The sequence below is a fragment of the Callorhinus ursinus genome, unplaced genomic scaffold (assembly GCF_003265705.2).
Source record: "Callorhinus ursinus isolate GAN/ISIS: 27379988/994484 unplaced genomic scaffold, GSC_fseal_2.0 scaffold71, whole genome shotgun sequence".
Classification (NCBI taxonomy): Eukaryota; Metazoa; Chordata; class Mammalia; order Carnivora; family Otariidae; genus Callorhinus; species Callorhinus ursinus.
The window spans coordinates 583,513-600,841 of NW_027397133.1; the positions used below are offsets into that span (position 1 = coordinate 583,513).

General features: G+C 48.0%; 1 protein-coding gene and 1 pseudogene across 11 annotated transcripts; both read right to left on the minus strand.

Moving 5' to 3' along the window:
- Positions 1-67: 67 nt before the first annotated feature.
- Positions 68-12,433, minus strand: LOC112806960 (myeloid cell surface antigen CD33-like). 11 transcript variants are annotated; one of them, XM_025849456.2, is made up of 7 exons: positions 12,285-12,433; positions 11,838-12,221; positions 11,359-11,637; positions 11,084-11,131; positions 7,264-7,357; positions 6,884-6,965; positions 68-521 (listed from the first exon to the last, which is right to left on the minus strand). In XM_025849456.2, exons 1-7 carry the CDS (start codon positions 12,319-12,321, stop codon positions 492-494), a joined length of 954 nt encoding a protein of 317 aa, XP_025705241.1. In that variant the 5' UTR covers positions 12,322-12,433; the 3' UTR covers positions 68-491. The 11 variants fall into 11 exon arrangements, with proteins under 11 accessions (XP_025705241.1, XP_025705247.1, XP_025705249.1 ...); XM_025849459.2 differs by having other exon boundaries at positions 509-576; positions 12,285-12,432; XM_025849454.2 differs by lacking the exons at positions 68-521; positions 6,884-6,965 and adding exons at positions 2,235-2,621; positions 5,315-5,406.
- Positions 12,434-15,687: 3,254 nt separating this feature from the next.
- On the minus strand, positions 15,688-16,483 carry LOC112807146 (glutathione S-transferase Mu 5 pseudogene; annotated as a pseudogene).
- Between the last annotated feature and the right edge of the window lie 846 nt (positions 16,484-17,329).

Sequence of the window (17,329 nt, forward strand, 5' to 3'; positions counted from 1 at the left end):
TCTGTGTGAGCCTCTGGGGCAGAAGAAGAGAAGGGATCCTGGGTGAAGAGAAGGCAGGAGCCATTGATTCATTGATTCATTGATTAATTCATTCTCCAAATACTTAGTGAACATCTATGTTGGCTGAACTGGAGACAAGACAGCTGGGCCTGGCCTGGTCCATCCCTTGACATGGTCCCCACCAAGGGCACCACTTCCTCCGTAGACACACTGCACTTTCGCTTTGTCCCTGTGAGTTTCACGAACTGCAGACACCTGGACTTTTTAGATGTGTCTGCGGGCCTACTGGATATTTTCTAAATATACAAGGATGGGTCCTTTCTTCTTTTACTTCTATTATGTTGATTCATGAAGTTTCAAAGGCATCTCCAAAATGAAAACTGTGTAGTATCTTCACGTAAAAGAGAAGGGAGAACGGTGTTCATGAGCTAGTGGAAAATCTTTTCCACAAATGCTGTCTATACAGCGGTGCATGGACTGAAGCAGTTTTTTTAGTTCCTCGTCATAGAAATTAGCATTTCCTGTGATGTAAAAAATCAGGTTCTCAAGGTGAAACGTGGCTCAAAACACATGTCACTGCAGAAAACATAAGTGGAATGAATATGCAGCTGCAATTAAAATCGCAGGTTCTGCCCATGTGATTTTCCATCTCACTCTGTGGAGCAGCACCTGGCAAATCGTTGATGCCTATGTATACAATATAAATATATAATTGCATTTGCCATCATACAGTTGTAAAACCTTCCAAACACAGTAGTATCTAAAGAAGTGTTCCTTCAACATTACTAACATAGAGCTATTTTGCACCTCATCTGATAAAGGAAGAATTGAGTCTGCAGTAAGTGAAGTCACACCTTATTCTAGGTTATTCAAAATGTAGGATTGTGGCACATAACAGAAAACCCAAGGCAATGGCTTTACAGTAAAGAGAGTTATACCATTTTCATGGACTGGAAGGTTCTGTGAGTTCGCATGATGTTTCTTTAATGAACTTTGTACTTTTTATAAGATACCACTTGAAGTGTGCATTTCTACGACTTATGACAAATGTATACCACCACAATGGAGACATAGAACATAACCACCAACCCAAATGTGTTTCTGGAATCTCTTTGCAGCTCATCACTGGCACCTCCAGCCCCAGGTAACCATTGATCTCATCTCTGTCATGGTGAATTAATTTGGCCTATTTGAGAATTTCCTAGAAATGTACTCATTTGTGTGTTCTGGATTCTCTCACTTAGCATACTCCTTTTGAAATTGATCCACGTTGAATTTGTAGTTCATAATATATGATTACTAAGTATTATTCCATGATACGGGTATATTATAATCTTTTATTTATTCACCTATTGAGAGACATTTGAAATTTTCAAGTTTTGGCTATATGAAAGTGAAACTTTTTATGGGCGTATTTCCATCCTCATGAGTATATACAAGAAGTATAATTGGGAAACTAACATAAGATTGTGTCAACCATACTTCAATTAAAAAATAGACATAAAAATGCTAAAGAAGAAAGAAGATCCCTCCACAAGAGTATAATTGTTGGGTCAAAGAGTAACTGCATATTTCACACTAACAGGAATTGCTAAACTACTCTCCAAAATGGATTGAACCTTTACCACTCCTATCTACAATGTTCCAGAATGCCAGTACCTCCACAGTCTTCTTAACACTTGATATTGATAGCCTTCTAAATTTTAGCAATTTTAGCAGAAGGGTGGTGGTTTCTCAATGTGTTCTTAAATTATTAATTTATTCTAATTAGACATAGTGAGATTCACTTGTTATTACCTACAATTCTGTGAAGTTTGATGGATGTATAGAATTATGTAACCATAGCCACGGTTAAGAGACTGGTGAGTACCATTCCCCAAAATGTTTTTCCTCCTGTCCCTTGGTGGCCAAACCCTCCCTCCAACCATAACCTCTGCAAAAATGCTGGTCTATTCTCCATCCCTATAGTTCTGTTGTTTACTGAATGTCACAGAATCGGACTTATACCAAGAGTAGCCTTCAAAGTCTGGCTTCATTCACTTGGCATACTGCATTAGAGGGCCCTCAATATTGTTGGTTATGTATGCCAATAATTTTTTCCTGTACTTGGGGCTGGTACTTCACTGTTTCTCTGTACCGTTATGTTATATACACTATCCCTAGGAGACCATTGGAGTTGTTTCTAGGTTTGGGGTGGCTATGAATAAAGGAACTGTCAATATTCACAGGCAGGCTTCTGTGGGAACGTGTTTTTATTTCTACTGGGTAAGTATCTAGGCATCGAGTTGCTCGGTCCCACAAGCGGTGTAGGTTTAACTGAGACAAAACTGCCAAACTGTCCTCCAAAGTGGCTGTACCATTTGGTGTTTCCACCAACAGTGTGTGGTGAGTTCTGGTTGCTCCACATTCTCTTTAGTATTTGACATTACCAGGAATTTTCTTTTATTTGTGTTTGGGTTATTCAGCCCTTCCAAGAGGTGTGCACTGGTACCTCATCCTGGTTTTACTCCGGGATTTCCTCGGCACAAGTGAGGGTGAGCATGTTTTCACGTGCTCATTTGCCATCCATTGTCCTTCTTTGCTGAAGTGGCTGATTTAAATCTTTGGCTGCTCTGTTTTTACTAGAGTAAAATATGCAGAACAAAACCTTTACCCTCTAACCATTGTCCAGGTCAGTGGCATTAAGCCCATTCCCATTGTTGTGCAACCATCACCACTGTCCATCTCCACAACTTTTTTCATCAACCCAATCTGTTATTGTGTGCCAGTTAAGTTAATAAACCTTGATTCCCCCCTGTCCCCCACCCATCCCCTGAGCTTGACAACCATCATTCTATTTTCTGTGTCTATGAATTTGCCTACTCTAGATACATGATATAACTGGAATCTTCTAGGATTTTTCCTTTTGTGAATGGCTTATTGCACTTAGAATAATGTGCTCAATCCATGCTGTAGAATGTGTCAAACTTTCCATCTTTTTAAGACTGCATAATATGCCATTATATGGACATACCACGTTTTGTGTATCTGTTAATCTGTTGGTAGACCCTTGGGTTGTTTCCACCTTTTAGCGCTTATGAATAATGCTGCCACGAACAAGGATGTAGAAATATCTATTCAAGTGCTTGCCTTGGATCCTTTGGGTGTATACCCAGATGTGAAATTACTGGATCCTATGGTAATACCATGTTTAATTTTTTGAGGAACTGCCGTACTAATTTCACAACAGATGCACCATTTTACAATTTCAAGAGCAAAACACAGGAGTTCCATTTTCTCTGCATCCAGGCCAACACTTGGTATTTCCTGCTTTTTGTTTCGTTTTGTTTTTTTCATAATTGCCATCAGAATGAGTGTGAAGGGGTTTCTCATTGTGTTTGTTATCTGCATTTTGCTGGTAGTAGATGTTGAGCAGTATTTCATGTGCTTAGTGGTCATTTGGATACTTTTTGAGAAATAGCTATTCAAATCCTTTGCCAATTTGTAAATACAGTTGTTTGTTTTTTTGTTGTTGAGACACAATTTTTTATATAATTAGGTTTTATTTGTTTGTTTACTTATTGCTTTGTCTTGAAAGCCCTTGATATATTCTAGATACAACTCTTTCATCAGATACATATTTGTAGGTATTTTACCTCTGTCACTTTTCTTTTAGTTCTGTTGATAGTGGCTTTTACAGAACTGCAGGTCCCTGTTCCCCAAGATGTGTGTCATGCCCGAGGTGACCCACTAGTGCATCAAGACATGGAAGAGCAGAGTAAAGAAGGTCAGGGGGCCAGATGGGGACATACAGGGATGGAAAAATCCCTTGGGCCGAGCAGTGGGCTGAATAATGACCCCAAACATACCCAGGTCTTAATCTCTGGAAACTAGATGTTACCTTACAGGAAGCAGGGTCTTTGCAGATGGGATGAAGTTACAGATCTGGACTGTGGGGATCATCCTAAATTATCTGGGTTGGGTCCTAAGTCTATCAGAGTGTCCTCTAAAGGGGAAGCAGAGGGTGACTTCCCGCACACAGAGCAGCATTAAGTAACATGATCACAGACCCAGAGTGGAGCAGTGACATCCCAGGTTAAGGAATGCTGGCAGCCACCAGCACGAGCAAGAAGCAGGAGAAGGATTCTCTCCTTGAGCCTCTGGAGATCATGGAGCTCAACCACTCTTGATTTCTGTGCAGCAAAGCTGCTTTGGATTCTGGGGTTTAGGACATGGCCCCCAAGATGTGTCACCTTGGCATCGTGACCCTTTCAGGCTGAAGGATTTTGAGAAATGGCAGGTGGAGGAAGGACCTTGTGACTTTTCCCTCCCTCTGCCCAGAGGAATGGAGCATCACGTGTCTGATGACAGGTGGACCCAGAGAAGGATCCGTCAAGCAGGTCTCATCAAGCCCCTTCAGTTACTACCCACAGTCAAACCCTTTGTTCTCCCAGGTGTGACTCCAACTTTTCACTCTTCACCAAATCTAGCAAAACCCCCTTAGGTTTAACTGTTTATTCGGGTCTTCATTTCCTTATGAAGGCTCCTGTGCCACATAGATCTCATATGAAATACATTTGTATACTTTCCTCTGATTCACCCGCCTTGTGTTACAGGGTCCCCAGGAAGATCTCCCAGTAGTGGGAAACAGTGTGTCTCCTTCCTAACACAGCTTTCTGACCTTCCTGTGAGAGCTTACATTTCTTTGTTTTAAGACCCCAGGAGTGTGGCATATGTTACAAGGGCCCCAGGAAGCTAATATGGGCGGGCGGGAAATCAGAGATGCCCCTTCCAGGAGGAATGCAGGGAAGGACAGGGAACAACCTGCATCTCCAGACCCTTGCTCTGTTCCTCTTTGCAGCAAAGTCTTCACAACGTTGTCTGTACCCCTTCTGCCATCTCCCCTGAATCTCCTGAACTTGCTCCAACCACATCTTCACCCCTTTCCTGCCCCTTTTGTCAAATCTGCCATTCTTGGGTCCCCAGTGACAAACGTCTCTCCAGGTGCCTCTATTTTTCTATGTGCAGTCTGTCCCTTTCCTCCCTATCGATTATCCCCTTCCAGGAGCTGCAAGATTTAATATCTCCCGCCTGGACCCCTCTGCTGATTCCAGGCAGTCGCAGCCTGCTCCCTCCCTGACATTCTCAGAATGAGCATCTCTAAAGTCCTTGACTCCATCCTGCCAGATGCTCAGGGAAGACACTGGGCATCATTTTTTCTCCTCTCTTTCCCCCACTCCCCACATCCATTGGAATATCCTGCTCAGTTTATCTTCATAATATATCCAAAAATAAGTCCCCACTTTCTCTGGTTGGATCCAGCATCATGTCCCACCTGACGTAGCCAGCAGTGCACTTCCCCATCTCTGTCTTGCTGTCATGGACCCACTCTGGCTGGTCCTGAGCAGATCAGCCATGGGGATCCTACTGAAGGGAAAATTCAATCATATCTCTGCTCTCCTCAAAGGCTTCCAGATTTCTTGCATTTTCTGCAAGGCTCACATGGTCTGCACCGGGAAAATGTCTGCATCCCTATGGTATCTGCACTCCTACCACTGGGTCTCCACCCCCATGAGGTCTCCACTTCCTCAAGGTCTCCACACCCTTGGGGTCTGCACCCCCATCCCACAGGGTCTGCACCCCCACCAGATCAGCACCATCGTCCCAGCATCCCCACCTTGCATTCTTGTGCTCTCAACCTCAGCCTCTGGTTTCCACACCAGCCCTCCTCCTGTCTCAGAGTTACTTCACTTGCCTTTCCCCATTTTCCATTTCCTGGGATAATTTTCTCTCAGGCAAATATAGAACCTGCTTTGTCACCTGCCTTCAAGTCTTTGCTCAAATGTCACCTCCTCAACTCTTGGTTACAGAGCATGGTCCCCAGTATGTCACGTGTTCCTCAGTCTGCATGGTTTTTCTGCAAACACATATTCTACCCAAAGTGCTCTAATATTATTTCTTATTTATTTCTCTTGATTTCTTGTCTCCAGAATGACAGGTTCTTGATGACAGAGATTTTTCTGTGTTCACTGATGCACCCCAAAACAAAACTAGGTGGCATATAGTAGGTGTTCAATAGTACTTTTTGAAAGAGTCTGTTAATAACTGAGTACAAGTTGACTCAAAATCATGTCTCTCTCTCTCTCTCTCTCTCTCTCTCTCTCTCTCTCTCACACACACACACACACACACACACACACACACACACACACACACACACAAAGAGCTGGGTGGCTTTTAAGACTGAGCCTGAAGATGATTAGGACTTGGAGATGCAGGATTGGGGAGGAAAGGGCACTTCAGGAGAGGGAAAGGCACATGCAAAGTCTCAGATCAGGAAAACCCTAACCCAGCTGGGTGTGGAGATGTTGCAAGATGCAGGGAGAGGTAGAGATCTCATGGAGGGTCTAGCGGGGAATGGACCATGCCAGGCCTTCAAATCCAGCCTTTTTGTACCTCAGTCTTGACTCTGGAGAGGAATCATAGCTGTTCATGCTGTGGAGAAGTGGATGATATTGCTCTCCCAAGACTCAGTGAGTTGAGGAGAGAAGGGGAGGCAGGAGGCTGGTGGGTTAGAGGCCCAGGGAAGACAGGAGGCCACAGGAACAAGCAGGGTCAGGAGGGGGAGGAGACTGGCATCAGGATGAGCTTAGGAGGAAGGAAGGACAAGACAGAGTGATGTACTGGATCAAGCAGAAGGGAGGGAGGTTGCAGTGGAGACTACACCGCGGTTCTGGTCTAGAGATGGGAGCCATGTCAACCATGTGAGAGAAATTCAGCAGGGAGGTAGGTTCGGGAGGAATGAGGTAGCTCAACATTGGCCGTGCTGAGAGGAGCAATCCTGGGGCCATCCTGGGGGAGGTGTTGGTGGGATCTTGGGTGGTGAGCTGCCCACATCACTCACCTGAGGGATTAACTGGGGGGCCATGTTTGCCTCCGCCAGGTCCCCTGCAGGCCTGGCTGTCTCCTTCCTGAGGAACCTCCCTCTGAGAGAAGAGACCAGGGTCTTTCAGTCTAATCATGGGTGTGCAGGATGAACTGACTCACCCGATTTCCCAATTAAGGGGTTAGAGGGCTGACTGAGCAGGGAGAGGGCAGGTCTGGCCCCACAGATCACCTTGAGCTCAGCAGGCACATCTCATCGTGGACACAGGGTGGAATCCTCACGGTGGGCTTCCCACCTGCCCCATTCTCAGCCTGTTCAGTCCCTCCTGCACTGGTTCTGGGACTTAGCCACATGCCCCACCCTCCCCACCCCTCCCCTTCCCCTGGGGCAGTGCTCACATGAGGATGATGAGGCAGAGGAAGAGGAACAGGATCTTGACAGCAGCTTCCCCAATGGCCACCGAAACCAATTCTGCCACAGGCCCTGATTTTCCTGTAGGGAAATTGGACAAGGACAGATTCATGTGCTTGAATGCAACCCTGTGTCCTTGACTCCCAGTGGGGCTCTGGACACTGGTTCTTCAAGCCTTCCTGCCTCACTGGGTGTGGGACCACCTGTGCTGGGGCCTCATGCCACCTCATACACGCCCTTCCAACAGTAGTACTGGACAAATATGCCTAAGCTGGACTTCATCAGAATGAATCCTCTTGTTCGTTTGATGCTATTTAGAATGTAAGAAGGCAACCTACGTATTGGGAAAAAATATTTGCCAGTCACAGATCTGATAAGGGGATAGTATCCAGTATATATAAAGAACACTTACAACTCAACCACAAAAAGGCAATCAATCCACTTTAAAAATGGGCAAAAGACTTAAAAAGTTTCTCCAGAGAAGACATATCAATGACAAATATGTCCATGTAAAAATGAACATTAGTCATTATGTAAATACAAGCCAGACCACACTGAGATATTCCCTCACACCCACTGGTAGGCTATAATTATTTTGAAAAGGAAAATAACAATGTTGGGAAGAATGTGTAGAAATGGAAACCCTCACACACTGCTGGTGGGAGTATAATATGGTGCTGCCGCTGTGGGAAAGAGTCTGGCATTATCTTCAAAAAGTTAAAACATAGAAACTAGCCTTTGATGGTACTGGTGCAAAAACACACACATAGATCAATGGAACAGAATAGAGAGCCCAGAAATGGACCCTCAACTCTACGGTCAACTCATCTTTGACAAAGCAGGAAAGAATGTCCAATGGAAAAAAGACAGTCTCTTCATCAAACGGTGCTGGGACAATTGGACAGCCACATGCAGAAGAATGAAACTGGACCATTTCCTTACACCACACACAAAAATAGACTCCAAATGGTTGAAAGACCTAAACATGAGACAGGAGTCCGTCAAAATCCTAAAGGAGAACACAGGCAGGAACCTCTTCAACCTCTGCTGCAGCAACTTCTTCCTAGAAACATCGCCAAAGGCAAGGGAAGCAAGGGCAAAAATGAACTATTGGGATTTCATCAAGATAAAAAGCTTTTGCACAGCAGAAGAAACAGTCCACAAAACCAAAAGACAACCAACAGAATGGGAGAAAATATTTGCAAATGACATATCAGATAAAGGGCTAGTATCCAAAATCTATAAAGAACTTATCAAACTCAACACCCAAAGAACAAATAATCCAATCAAGAAATGGGCAGAAGACATGGACAGACATTTTTCCAAAGAAGACATCCAAATGGCCAACAGACACATGAAAAAGTGCTCAACATTGCTCGGCATCAGGGAAATCCAAATCAAAACCTCAATAAGATACCACCTCACACCCGTCAGAATGGCTAAAATTAACAAGTCAGGAAACGACAGATGTTGGCGGGGCTGCGGAGAAAGGGGAACCCTCCTACACTGTTGGTGGGAATGCAAACTGGTGCAACCACTCTGGAAAATAGTATGGAGGTTCCTCAAACAGTTGAAAATAGAGCTACCATACGATCCAGGAATTGCACTACTGGGTATTTACCCCAAAGATACAAATGTAGGGATCCGAAGGGGTACATGCATCCCAATGTTTATAGCAGCAATGTCCACAATAGCCAAACTGTGGAAAGAGCCAAGATGCCCATCGACAGATGAATGGATAAAGAAGATGTGGTATATATACACAATGGAATATTATACAGCCATCAAAAGGAATGAGATCTTGCCATTTGCAACGACGTGGATGCAACTGGAGGGTGTTATGCTGAGTCAAATAAGTCAATCAGAGAAAGACATGTATCACATGACCTCACTGATATGAGGAATTCTTAATCTCAGGAAACAAACTGAGGGTTGCTGGACTGGTGGGGGGTGGCTGGGTGATAGACATTGGGGAGGGTATGTGCTACGGTGAGCGCTGTGAATTGTGCAAGACTGTTGAATCACAGGTCTGTACTTCTGAAACAAATAATGCAATATATGTTAAGAAAATAAAAAAAGAAGAAGATAGCAGGAGGGGAAGAATGAAGGGGAGTAAGTCGGAGGGGGAGACGAACCATGAGAGACAATGGACTCTGAAAAACAAACTGAGGGTTCTAGACGGGAGGGGGGTGGGGGGATGGGTTAGCCTGGTGATGGGCATTAAAGACGGCACATTCTGCGTGGAGCACTGGGTGTTATGCACAAACAATGAATCATGGAACACTACATCAAAAACTAATGATGTAATGTATGGTGATTAACATAACAACAAACAAATAAATAAATAAATAAATAAGAAACTAGCCTTTGACCCTGCATTTTCACTCTTCGACATATGCTCCCAAATACTGAAAAGAACGTTCAAACAAAAACATGTCCTTCAGTGTTCACAGTAGCATTATCATAGCCCCGAACAGAAACCACCCATATGTCCATCACCCGATCAGTGGATAGAATATGGTGCATCCATACAATAGAATAGTATCCAGACAAAAAGGAATTAGTACTCATACATGCCCTATGGATGGCCCTTGAAAACGTTTTGGTAAAATGAAAGAAGCCAGACGCATAAGACCATAGTCTGTAGGATTTCATTTAGTTGACATATCCCCAGTAGGCAAATCCACAGAGACAGAAGGCAGATTCATGGTTGCAGGGGTCAGGAGGAGGGGGGATGGGGACTTACTGCCTAAGAGGCAGGTGATGACAATGCACGGTGGATGGAGTCAGGTAGTGGTGATGGTCCTACAACACTGTGAATGTCCTGAGAACCACATGTTTTGCACTTTGAAATGGTTAAAATGGCAAAGTTAACTTTAGGTGAATTTTTCCTCAAGGAAATAATACTGCATTTACATAAAAAATACTGGATGGAGATAGCAGTTGCCACCTGGTACTGGCAAAGATCAGAACATTCATCCCATGCAGGCTTGGTGAAAACATACACTTTGAGCCCTGACTGTTGGGAACATAAACTTGTCCATCCTCTGTGGAGAAAATTTGGTCCCGTCTCTCAAGATTTCAAAGAACCTGCGTTCGAGCTATTTTGGTTTTAGGAATGTATCCCACAGACATAAACACACACACACATACAGAATGAGATGCAAGACTATGGATTGCAGTGTTGCAGTGTTTCTGTTAGTAGAATAAAATGAATGTCATGATTTCCCATGAGAAGAAGACACACACAGAATCATAAGCCATCCTCAGGGAGGAATACTCCACAGTCTAGGAGAAGATGGAGGGCAGTCTGTACTACTGATATCAGAGGACCCTAAGATCCTCTAGGCAAACACACTAAGGCTCAAAGCAATCTATGGACACGGGTCACTTCCCAGGAGGCGACTGGGTATCTGAAGACAGATTCTGCTGTGCATTTTGAAAGTCTGCTTATGTGAATATATTACCTGTTCAGAAGTACATAAATAAGCAATTATTAGGGAGAATAAAAGACGGGCCAGGAGGAGTCATCAGGAGATGCATGATAAGGGGCAGGTCTTCAGGGTGCATGTTGCCCTGTTCTCCTCTTCTCCTGATACAGGTGGGGTGTGTGTGCAGAAGTGGGGGGAGGGGGGCCAATGGGGACAGCTGCTCACAGGGCCATGGGGGCTGGGGAGGGGGAGGAAACACTGAGTTCACACATAGGGGGTCCTGGTAACTGGGTGAGTTTAGAAAGAGGCAGGGACCTGACTCTGGCTGAGCTTTGAAAAGCCCCACTCTCTATACCCCAGGAGGAGACACACCTACCTGTGGTGTGTCTTAGGTAGACACCAGTTGTTGGGTTCTGTGTGGCACCTGGGATGGGAAGAAGGGATTTTCCTCTTCACTGGGGTGTGGTGAAGTGAGATACATGTAGGCATCCCCCTACCCCCAGAAAGCACAGAAACAAGGAGGGACAGGGCTTGAGTCCTTCTAGGTCCCACACTCAGCCAGACCTCCAGGACTAAAGCACGAAGCATCCCAGGCTGGCCTTCCCTTCCCTCACCCCTTCAAGGACCTGGGCATCCTGGCCCCGTACTCACGGGTGACATTGAGTTGGATGGTCCTTTCCACCATCACACCAGCTGCAGGGAAGTACACCTGACAGGTGAGGTTGGTGCCATGGTCCTGGGGCCGTGGGGTGAGGGTGAGCACCGAGGAGAGGTGGGTCCTGGGGCCCAGGGAGGTGAGGGCCACTGACGTCCAGGAGAAGATGGGGGGCGTGCCCCGCTCACAGGCCCAGGGCACAGAGCAGGTCAGGTTCCCGGGGCGGCCAGACTCCAGGGTCCCTGGCTTGAGGATGTCAGGTGTGTGGGTCAGGGCTGTGAGGAGATGGGGAGACACGGGAATCAGGAGGAGGGTCAAGGGGAGGCCCTGAGAGAAGCCTCAGGGTTTGGTTCAGCTCCTGCCTCTGAGTCCTGACATGGGTTACCCCCTTCCTGGGAGGGAAGTGAGTCCCATCCCGCTCTGACCCAGGACCTCTGTCCTTCCCCTGTGGCTTCACCTGGAGTCTGCTCCTTACCCGTCACACGCACGGAGAGCTGGTTCTGTATGTAATTATATTGCACATAAGGCCCTCTCTCCACCCTAAAGAAGTATGTCCCCGAGTCCCTTCTCTGTGCATCTCTGATGCCCAGGGAGCAGTTGTAGTCCTGGAGGTCCCCGAGGAGGTGGAATCGGCCCTGGGTCTCCTCCTGCACTTCTCGATCTGGGTTGTTTGTGGCCACTAGAACATGCTGGCTGTAATCACTCCCTTCCTGGAACCAGTAGCCATAAGTTGGGTCACCGTCAGTGTATGCGCGTTCGGGGTAGGAGAAGCTGCAGGGCACATGCACACACAGGCCCTCCTGCACCGTCAGGGACGCCGGCACTTTCAGCCAGAATCTTGAACGCTGAGCCAGGGACCCTGTGGGGAATCGAGGGTCAGCAGCAGCCCCCACCCGCCTGCCCCGCACCCCGGCCCACTCACCTGCCCACAGCAGGGGCAGCAGCAGCGGAGGCAGCATCTGTGAGATGGAGCATTGTGTGGGCTTCCTGTGGGTGAAGTAGAAGAGGAAGGCCGTGGGAGGGAGGCTGAGGAGGATCCTCAGGAAGCTGGGGAGGAGCACAAGACCTCATGGTTCACAGAAGAGGAACTGCAGCTGTGGAGTTCACGTCCTCTCTACACAGAGCCAACCACACCCCCTGGCCACAGACCAGGGAGACCCACCCAGGGAGGAGAGACCAAGAGCAGACCGCGTGTCCTGCCCCCCATCTCTGAGCTTCCTTCTGGCACCTGAGCCTGGACCATGTGCATATGTCTTGCCCATTAGGCCTCAAATTTGCTAGAAGCCTGTCCCGATGGGGAGGGGCGGAGCAGAGGTGTCTGAGAACTCCATAGCATGCGAGGGGCATCGGTAGTGTGTGCTGGAGCCCTGCTGTCCAGGCTGTGGTGTCACTGGTGCTGTCCATTTGCTCTGGGGAAGTGGTCACTTCCTGGCCTTGGCCGAGTTAGCTGCTGTGGTGTCTCGACCTATGGTTCTTGAACAGGGGTGTCTGCCTCCCTCCCCCCAAAGGGGAAATTTGTCAGTGTCTGGACACGTTTGATCATCATGGCTTGGGAGGAGGGTGTGTCTGGCATCTAGTGGGTTGAGACTAGGGATGCTTCTAAACATCCTCCGATGCACAGGATGGCTCACACTGCAAAAAATCACGCAGCTCCAAGGTTCAACAGTGCTGAGGTTGAGAGAGCCCAGTCTAGAGCTGAGAGGCAGTCAGTTCTTCCAGTTATGGGATCTTGGAGGTTCTGTGTGGGTGTCCAGCCTGTGAAAGATGAGTAAGGGTCTTGGGTACAGAGTGGATGTCAGCTCTGTGTTAAGGCTGGCGGCAAAGAGGAGATACACCAGACCCATTTCATGCCCTTGAGAGGCCTGGTAGAAACCATGAGGGAGGAAACAGGCTGGGGCCATGGGGCTGGAGGCTCTGTTGGGTGCTTTGGGACACAGTGAGCAGAGTGGACATGGCCTGCACTCTCAGGGGATAGGAAGGAAGATTCCTAGCTATAGGACCCTGCCATGGGCCCAAGGTCAATGCAGAGGCAAACTTGGGCTGAGCAGTGGGAAGAGCTCTTTGCACCTTTCTGCTGTGGTTCCCCTGCTCACACAACAAGTGGCACTTCACCATGCCCTCAGGGGCCTCCAGGTCTTGCCTCCTGCCCTGCTGGAGGCCATGCCTGCACCCCCCCAGAGGTGTTACCCATAGGCAATGCAGACGCCTAACTGCCTTGCAGATGCTGCCCCGCTCCTTGCCATCAGCTCTCTGACTTCTCATGGGGAGACCGACTTGTCCATTCGACCACATTCACTGGACACCACCTGTGAGCATGGTGCTGTGCTGGGTCTGGGGCTGGGGCTGGGGCTGGGAGGTGAACAGGCAGACTCTGACCCCAAAGAGCCCCCAGTCCTGCCTGGTTGGGCTCTCGTGGGACGAGGTGCAGGGAGTGTTCAAACGCTCTCCATGGACGGCTCAGGGAGACTGAACTGAAGAGGGGACCTTCAGATGCTGTCACTCCCCCATCCTTCTAACATTGTCTTTTCCCATGTCTCTCATCCCCAGGACCTCTGTGTCCCAGCCACATGCTGGATAGGCCTCAGGCCCTTTCCTTGAGGCCCCGTCACCTCTAGGATCCAGGATCCCGAGCCCAGGCACCAACATATCTCTGTCCTGGCAACAACACAGAAGACAGAGTGGGTCTGTGTCACTGGGAATGCCTGAAGCTGAACCTGAGAATAAAGTTGAGCCTGAGGTCGGTCGCTCCTGTCCCTTCTACCATCCTCTCTCATACCTGCTGGGGGGAGCATCCCAGAGACCAGCTGCCTGAAACTCACTCTGCACAGAGAAGCAGGGAGACCTGGGCGCCCCGCAGGTGCCAGGAGCTGCAGGGGGATTCCCCCTCTGTCTCCAGCCCCTACCCAAGACAGCTCCAGGACCCTGGACAGCGAGGGCTGGGAGCAGCTCAGGGTGTGGCCCTCTGGGACCTTTCAATGGCCTTCTCTTCACCCCTTGGTAAAGCCATCTCACTATGCCCTGTGCCCTCACATGGCCTTTCCTCTGTGCCATACCTGGAGAGGGAGGAGGCAAGGGCAGGAGGGAGAGGGATCACTCTCTTCCCCTTCCCCTTCTTATAAGCCCACCCATTTTAGGATTCCACCTTTTTTTTTTTTTTAAGATTTTATTTATTTATTTGAGAGAGAGAGACAGCACAGAGGGAGACTATGAGGGAGAAGCAGGCTCCCCGCTGAGCAGGGAGCCCGATGCGGGGCTCGATCCCAGGACCCTGGGATCATGACCTGAGCTGAAGGCAGACGCCTAACCGACTGAGCCACCCAGGCGCCCCAGGATTCCAAACCTTTATGATCTGGTTTACTTTTAGTTATCTCTGAAAATACAATCACATTGGGGGTTGAGGCTCCAGCCTATGAATTCGGGGGGCATAATTCAGTCTACAACATTCAGGTTCCATGGGGCCCCCCATGTTTCATTCTTGATCTCTTTGTAGGCAGTTTCATATCCCTCACATGCAAAGAAAGCAAGTCATATAAATAATTATATTCTGCATTTCCGCTTTCCATTCGAAAGAAATATGTCCCAGCCTCCATCCTCCTGGTGTCAATGATGCTCAAAGCACAGTTATATTTCCCAGGGTCTCCGAGGAGGTGGAAACATCCCCGAGTCACAACTTGCAGTACGTGGTCTAGGTGGGTCCTGGCCACTGAAGCATCCTTACCAGGCTTGTCCCTGTTCTGGAACCAGTAGCCACAAGCAGGTGTGGATTTGTTCCAGCCATCCTGAGGGTAGGAGATGGTGCAGGTGTGGGGATGCACAGCTCTCATGTCATCACAAACTTGTTTGTTCACTTCCCGCTTGAAATCCGGATGCTCAGTCTGGGATCCTGTGAGTGAGAGTCTGTGCCTCAGCCACCGTCTCCTACCTGCTCACCCCTGGACAGCAGGGTTGGCTGCAGCTCTGGGAAGGGATGAGCCAAGCCCTTTGCTGAGATTTTCTCTTTCATGGAATCGTGAGCTGTGGGACCAAGAGGAAGTTCTGACAGGAAGGTGAGTGACACTGAGGTGTGTGCACAGAACAGGAACCTTAGACCTGTTCTGTATTAGAGCTAGGCTGTCTTGAGAGATTGTGCTCACTTCCCATTTTTCAGAGAGGGCTGCTGAAGTTCAGACAAGGCAATGGACATGCCCTAAGCACAGGGGAAGGCAAGACCTGCTCCCTGTCTCCACGCCGCCTGCCCATGTCCTGACCCTGCTCTCTGCATTAGGGACCAAGGCCCTCCTGGGCAGGTATCAGGGAGTTGTACTATTCTTTTTTTTTTTTTAGCCTAAATGCTATTTATTGAAAAGACCAGAGAAGAGAGAGTTACACGCCCCCTAGGGACAGGATGGAACAAAACAAGCAGTGCAAGTCCACCTCCTGCTCAGCATGTTCTCTTGTTGCCCCACTGGGCCATCTTGTTGTTGATGGGCATCTTCAGGAAGCGGTCAGACTGCATTTAGTTAGCGATCTTCTCCAAAGCCTCAAAACGGCACATGAAAGCCTTCAGATTTGGAAACTCATCCAGGCACTTGGGCTCAAACAGACGGTTCTGATCTAAGACATCATAGGTGAGGAAATCCACAAAGGTGAGCTTTTCTCCTGCAAACCATGAGAATTTCCCCAGGAACAAGGAGAACTGTTTCCGTTGTCCAGGTAGCTGTTCCAAGTACTGAGGCTTCAATTTGTCAAGGTCAGGGCTATAGCACAGTCGTATCAGCTGCATGCGGAAATCCATTATTTGGTTCTCCATGATGTCCACTCGAATCTTTTCTTCTTCAGTCTCACCACACATATTGTGCTTGCGAGTGATGTAGCGCAAGATAGCATTGCTCTGGGTGATCTTGTTCTTACCATCCATGAGGTAGGGAAGGTTAGGAAAGTCCAGGTCGAGCTTGAATTTCACATCCAGCCATTGGCTTCTATCATAGTTGGGAACTTCCCCGCACGTGTACTGTTTCTCCTCATAGGATGTATCAGTGAACTCCAGGAGCATGCGGATGGAGTGCGCCAGCCCGCGAATATCCCAGTAACCTAGAACCATGGTCAACTTGGACAACGACATGCCGATGCTGTCTCGGTGCCTTCCAGGACTTGGGAGTTGTACTATTCTTGCTGGGGATTAGTTCTGGAGTGGCCCAAGTTGGAGTTAAAGGCAGAAGAATATGGAAGAACCCCAAGTAAGTTGAAGGGAGATGTTTTTCCGTTCATTCGTTTATTTAACAAAACAGAGTGAACACACTCACTGTGTTGGGGGCTGGAGCTGAGACCTGACCTCACTTCTCCCTGCTTAGTGGGGTGGTCCCTAGGCAATTCCAGGATTTCGTGACAGGAGCCAGAACCAGGAAGAGCAGTCTACATAGGGATTTTTTCCCCAGGTTTTCACCTGGTTCACGGGGCACTTGACCTCCACATCTCTCTTTTGAGAGGACAAAATCCACCCATCTCCTTGACCATGTCTCCCGCCTTCCTCCATCACCACATAAGGGCAGGGCCAGTACAGTGCCCAGTACAAATGCTTGAATAAAGGGATGAAGGCTTTTCCAAACGCCCCTCCCAATTCACAGTGCTCCTGATCTAGCATTCTACCGCAGAATATTTCTTACATACGCTTTTGCTTCGGGCAGCGCCTCCTCTTGTCAAGTTTCACGTGTGGGGCTTTTTCTCTCGCTTTTCACACACTCTCAGCGTCCGGAGCTGCCTGACATCATGCAGAGTCCTGGCTATTCTGTGGTTGGAGGAGCAATTTGTGTTTAGTATGACTGTAGGAAATGGGCTTGTATCAGTGTGCAATTAGGTTTTGTTACAAAATACCCCATGTAGCCCATCCTCTCTTTGCAGAGGTTCCTGGAATGCTACTTTTAAACAACCTCCCATCCAGTGCTGAGCAAAACAAAACAAAACCTCAACACAGCAAGAGAGGACGAAGGA

Bases quoted from the DNA above. Each gene is read 5' to 3' on its own strand.
- LOC112806960 (XM_025849453.2), bottom strand. From the start codon at position 12,321: ATGCTGCCTCCGCTGCTGCTGCCCCTGCTGTGGGCAG. The intron at 12,222-12,284 runs GTGAGTGGGCCG...GATTCCCCACAG, and splicing joins GCTGCCCCTGCTGTGGGCAG to GGTCCCTGGCTCAGCGTTCA. The intron at 6,966-7,263 runs GTGAGCACTGCC...CTCTTCTCTCAG, and splicing joins CTCTGCCTCATCATCCTCAT to AGGGAGGTTCCTCAGGAAGG.